The 5,000-nt window shown below is 33.6% G+C and overlaps 1 protein-coding gene and 1 long non-coding RNA gene across 2 annotated transcripts in view; one reads left to right on the top strand and one right to left on the bottom strand.

Moving 5' to 3' along the window:
* The window catches only part of LOC309474010, a 94,453-nt gene that overhangs the window by 37,351 nt on the left and 52,102 nt on the right, over positions 1-5,000 (top strand). The window lies entirely within an intron of this gene.
* Positions 2,928-5,000, bottom strand: part of erp27 (endoplasmic reticulum protein 27) — a 5,994-nt gene continuing 3,921 nt past the window's right edge. Inside the window, exons 4-7 of the mRNA XM_082136237.1 lie at positions 4,923-5,000; positions 3,996-4,121; positions 3,155-3,352; positions 2,928-3,071 (exon numbers count right to left, since the gene is read on the bottom strand). The exon at positions 4,923-5,000 is cut by the window's right edge and continues 39 nt beyond it. Of these exons, the coding sequence (XP_081992363.1) occupies positions 3,027-3,071; positions 3,155-3,352; positions 3,996-4,121; positions 4,923-5,000 (447 nt within the window). The 3' untranslated portion in view covers positions 2,928-3,026. The remainder of the gene's footprint in view (positions 3,072-3,154; positions 3,353-3,995; positions 4,122-4,922) is intronic.

The following is a 5,000-nucleotide window of genomic DNA, read 5'->3' on the forward strand; positions in this document are numbered from 1 at the left end:
GAGATTGTTTAGGCTTTGCAGCAGCTCTAGAATAAAGTTATTGTCCAGATAAAGTTACTTTTGACAAAAGTAATACAGAAAAAAATGTAATATTGTGATATATTATTACAATTTAAAATAATTGGTTTTCAATTTATTATAGGGGAGACCGGGGACAGTTGCAACAGGGATGGTTGCAACATGTCATTTTTCTCCAATCAGAAACAAGCTAGAGTGATGATACTCATACTGCACATGCACAGTTAGACCCTCCACCCTGTCCTGAAATTTTGTATGAATTAATCAAAAATTACTTCGTTTGAATTATTGTTTTGTTGACTTCTAAGTGACATGGTTAGCATGTGTCAAAGTCAGTGTGTCTAGCAGGCGTATGATGTTCTGTCATGGCTGATAGGGTTGGGGACGGTTGCAACATGTTATAAATTGCATGTTTAATAAACGTTTGTTGCATTGCAAATTGTTCAATTCTTCCTGTCTGACACTGAAATATGGAGAGATTGAATAGAATCTGTAACACCTGCACACTGAATCTATGTAGGCCTATGTTCTACACATGAACAAACAAAACTCAATAACTGTTATTTGATAAATATGACTAAATAAATAAATAATAGGCTACAATAATATTATTGAAATAAATAATACTATAATATTATAGTAGTAGGCCTAAAACAGTTAATATTTTCAGAATTCTTTGCTCATTGAGACAAAAAGCTTAAGTTAATTAATGAAATTTAAGGTATTTTTAACATGTTGCAACATCTGGCTTCTTCCATTCAAATAAATACTGTGAACGATATGTCATATGTAATCATCTTTAAATGGTATGGGTAATTAGCAGACAGATGCAAGTTTAATATATACAAATTTGGTTGGTCTAGTCCAAATAGTCTCTGAGTAACTGAGAGAAATGCAAAAAGTGTTGCAACTGTCCCCGGTCTCCCCTACTTTAAATGATCATTTATTTCTGTGATGCAAAGCTGAATTTTCAGGATCATTACTCCAGTCTATCACATGATCCTTTAGAAATCATTCTAATATGATGATTCATTATCAAAGTTGGAAACAGTTCTGCTGCTTAATATTTTTTTCATAACCTGTGATACTTTTTTATGATACTTTGATGAATAATAATAATAAATAAAAAAATAAAAAATTTCAATTTTTTTTTTTTAAATAGAAATCTTCTGTAACAGCAATATCCACTACTGGTCAGTCATTTGGGGTCAGTAATTTTTTTCTTTCTTTTTTTGAAATAAATCAATACTTTTATTCAGCAAGGATGTGTTAAATTGATAAAAAGTGATAGTAAAGAAGATTTATATTATTAGAAAATATGTTTTTATTTTGAATAAATGCAGTTCTTTTTAACCTTTTATTCATCAAATATATTAGGCAGCAGAACTGTGTCCAACACTCATAATAAATCAGAATATTAGAATGATTTCTAAAGGATCGTGTGATAGACTGGAGTAATGATGCTGAAAATTCAGCTTTGTATCACAGAAATAAATGATCATTTAAAGTATAATAAATTGAAAACCAATTATTTAAAATTGTATTAATATATCACAATATTACTTTTTTTTTTCTGTATTTTTTATCAAATAAATGCAGGCTTGATGAGCAGAAGAAACTTCTTTCAAAAACATTAAAAATAGTAATGTGTCCAAACTTTTGGCCTGTACTGTATGTATGATTGACAAATTGAGAATCCTACAAGATTCCTCTAATCCTGCATGGGCCAAACTCTGAAGTCTTTCATCACTAGTTTGACGTTCTCAGACTTGGCCTCAGACATATACTGGCAGTGTTAGAAGACTTGACGCACAGTCCTAGTCAAATCAAACACCTGGAGCGCAGAACCTGATGTTCTCCAGAATGTACTGTCAAGGTTCTCTCAAAATTATGAACAAACGGTCTTTAAGTAACGTTAATAGAATGTAAGGTCTTTAACAATATAGCATAAAAACATTATTCATCTGGACATGACAGACCATTGCAAGTCCATTTGTCCTTCGTAACAGAACTAGCACAAGAGCTCGAGTACGTCAGGAATAGAGTGTGGCATCAGTTACTGTCGGGGTTTTGTCCAGTGTAGTATCACTGACTATAATAGACGTTCTGTTGTCTTTGTCCAGTCGAGACACAGTGTTATGAAACAGCAGCGCTCGACCGCATGTTCTCAGTGTACCACGACCTCAAGCTTCACCTGACAGAGTCCTGTGGGTGAACAACAAGGTTCATCGGACTCAGTGAAATCTTGGTTGTACATGGTTGGAAATTGAAATCCATGTCTTAGTGTGGATGTCAAAACCAAAATGGCATATTACTTAACAGTTAGTTAATAGTCATGTGCCTCAACAAGTAAAGTCATAACATAATGATACATTTGCAAATCATTAGCTAATGATTAATTAAAGCAGACAATTTGAAGTTGAAGTGCATGACTTCAACCCATTAACGCATTAATTTACACTAACAAAATGTTATTAAGGAATTAATACATTATGACATTTAATTAATAACAATTCATATATTACTTAATATATTAATCATTTAGAATTTTTATTACTGATGCAGTAATCATTAATTAATGGTTTAGTTCTTCATGAGTTTATTTTATTTTATATTTTTATGTTACTGCTTGTTTCAGAACATTCAGAGAACATTCAAAAGTAACGTTCCCATAATGTTTGAAGAAAGTGGAATGTTCCCTAACATTCAGATAAAAAACGGAAATTGCAGGGAACATTCAGAAACAATGTTTTCGTAACATAATAAACATACTTTTTTTTCCACTTTTTTGCTAATTGAGTTACGCACAAAGCTCTTTATAAATGTGCATAGATCAGAAGATTTAAAACGGGCATGAAAAAAAAAAACCTAAATGTCAAACAAATGTCTATATGTAAGCTATTAATAGTGGAGGCATGTTGTTTATCACAGTTTGATAATCACTGATAAAAATGAACTCCAAACAGGATCCACAGTATTTCATTTAATATTTTTATTATAGGATCCTATTATAGTTCAGTCTTGTCTTCGGGTGTTTCGGCCTCTTTCTGCTTCTGTTAGAAAGAAGACACTCAGTGTGTTCATACAGTGTTTATAACATCAGTGATTTCCATCTGCTGAAATGCTTCAGCCTCACCTGCAGTTCTCCGGCCAGGAAAGAGTCACAGAAGGTCTGCACGCGCTCAGTGGTGATTTCATCAGACGGCATGAGCCATTTCTCGTCCAAGGTGCCGTCATAAATGCCGATCCGTGGCAGGTCACGTGACTCCAGGCCGAAGTATTCCAGCACGCGGGCGTTTGATTTCTCGCTTCCGTTGACCAGCACAAACAACATCTGCATTTCACAAAAGACATTCAACAATCTACACTAAAATCATCACAGACAGTGATCACGTCCTCAAGCTCATGTTGTTTCGGGAAGTCTTGAACCTGTTTTAAATAAAATAAGAGGTCACGATTTATTTTGTTTGTTTTTTTTGTATCAATACGTTTTTTTAAATAGGCCTACTGCTGTTTTTTACTCAGATATATAGCCTATTAACTTTGCATGTTTCAAGTTTTATGTTCAGTAGCCTATAACAGGCTGAGATCCTAAATAGTTTTTGTGCCAGATAAATATTACTCTGACTGTAAAATCATCAAAGTTGTCATAAGACAAGAACGGGTATTGTTCAAATGTCATGTATAACTTTGATGAAAGGTTTTGATCCACTTCAGATGTTGACTACTATTGTATAGTTTGCAAAGTGAACAGTCTGTCGCTTTAAACTAAAAGATTTCCCTCAAATCAGTCTCATACACTTTCCACTATTTCTGAAAGTTCTGGAATATTAGGGTCAGATGGGTGGAGCGCTTGTGTAATCAGTTCAGAAGCTCTTAATCCCATTAGAGAGAAAAACAGTGCGTCTTTACCCCATAATCCCCTTAAATAACACTTTCTCCATCGGTTCAACACGGGAAAATCCCGCGTTTATTACCTTGCCAGTGTATTTTGGCGCGAGATCCCTGAAGCGCTCCTGAAGCGGGTCTGAGTCCGCGCGCCCTCTGTCGGCCAATAGCAGCACGTGCGTCTTCACCTCAGACTGGAACAGACCCACGGCAGACTGACACACACACACACACACACACACACACACACACACACACACACACACACACACGCGAAATCATACTGTGATTCTGATTCCTGTGAAACACTGAATAATGACATATCGACGATTTCTCCGTGCAGCGACAGCTTATATATCCCGAAGAGATATTATATGGAATGCCAAACCTGACATAATAAATAAATAAATAAATAAATAAATAAATATATATATATATATATATATATATATATATATATATATATATATATACATACATACAAAGAAATGTATACAAATAAATGAGTATACTTTTATATCTTTATGTATGTACAATTGTATTTTTTCAACTTTTATTTATTCTCACATTTATTTATGCATATATGTATTTATTATTATTATGTCTATATTATATCATTAGATCGTTTCTTTGCAGTTATTTTTTCTGAAACTGAAAAAAAGGCGGATCAAGCGGCATCTGAGGCGACACATAAATCACGAACAGATGCATTTGCACAGACTGCTGAATGCTATATCAGAAATAAATAACGATATGAAGTGATAATACATAATGTAAATTATGAAAAACTGTCACAACATCACTCATATCATTATTTATTGTGTTCGTTTAACAGATTTGTAGGTATTGTATTTGATCATTTTACAGATTCCTTTACTGTATCAAGATATTGCCTAGCCCTAGGTCTACTAGTTATTGCACAATTATTTTAATTATATTACATAATTATATATAATCAGATTAACACTACAAAGCTACTAGAAAGAGACGAGACAGGAAGTTGATGTGTTCAGTACCGCTTGATTATACTCTGTGACGTAACGAACGTTATTCATGGTCATAAAGCGAACGAGTCCATCAGCATCAACTTTCTT

Source organism: Leuciscus leuciscus, assembly GCF_965113295.1.
Source record: "Leuciscus leuciscus genome assembly, chromosome: 14".
Lineage (NCBI taxonomy): Eukaryota > Metazoa > Chordata > Actinopteri > Cypriniformes > Leuciscidae > Leuciscus > Leuciscus leuciscus.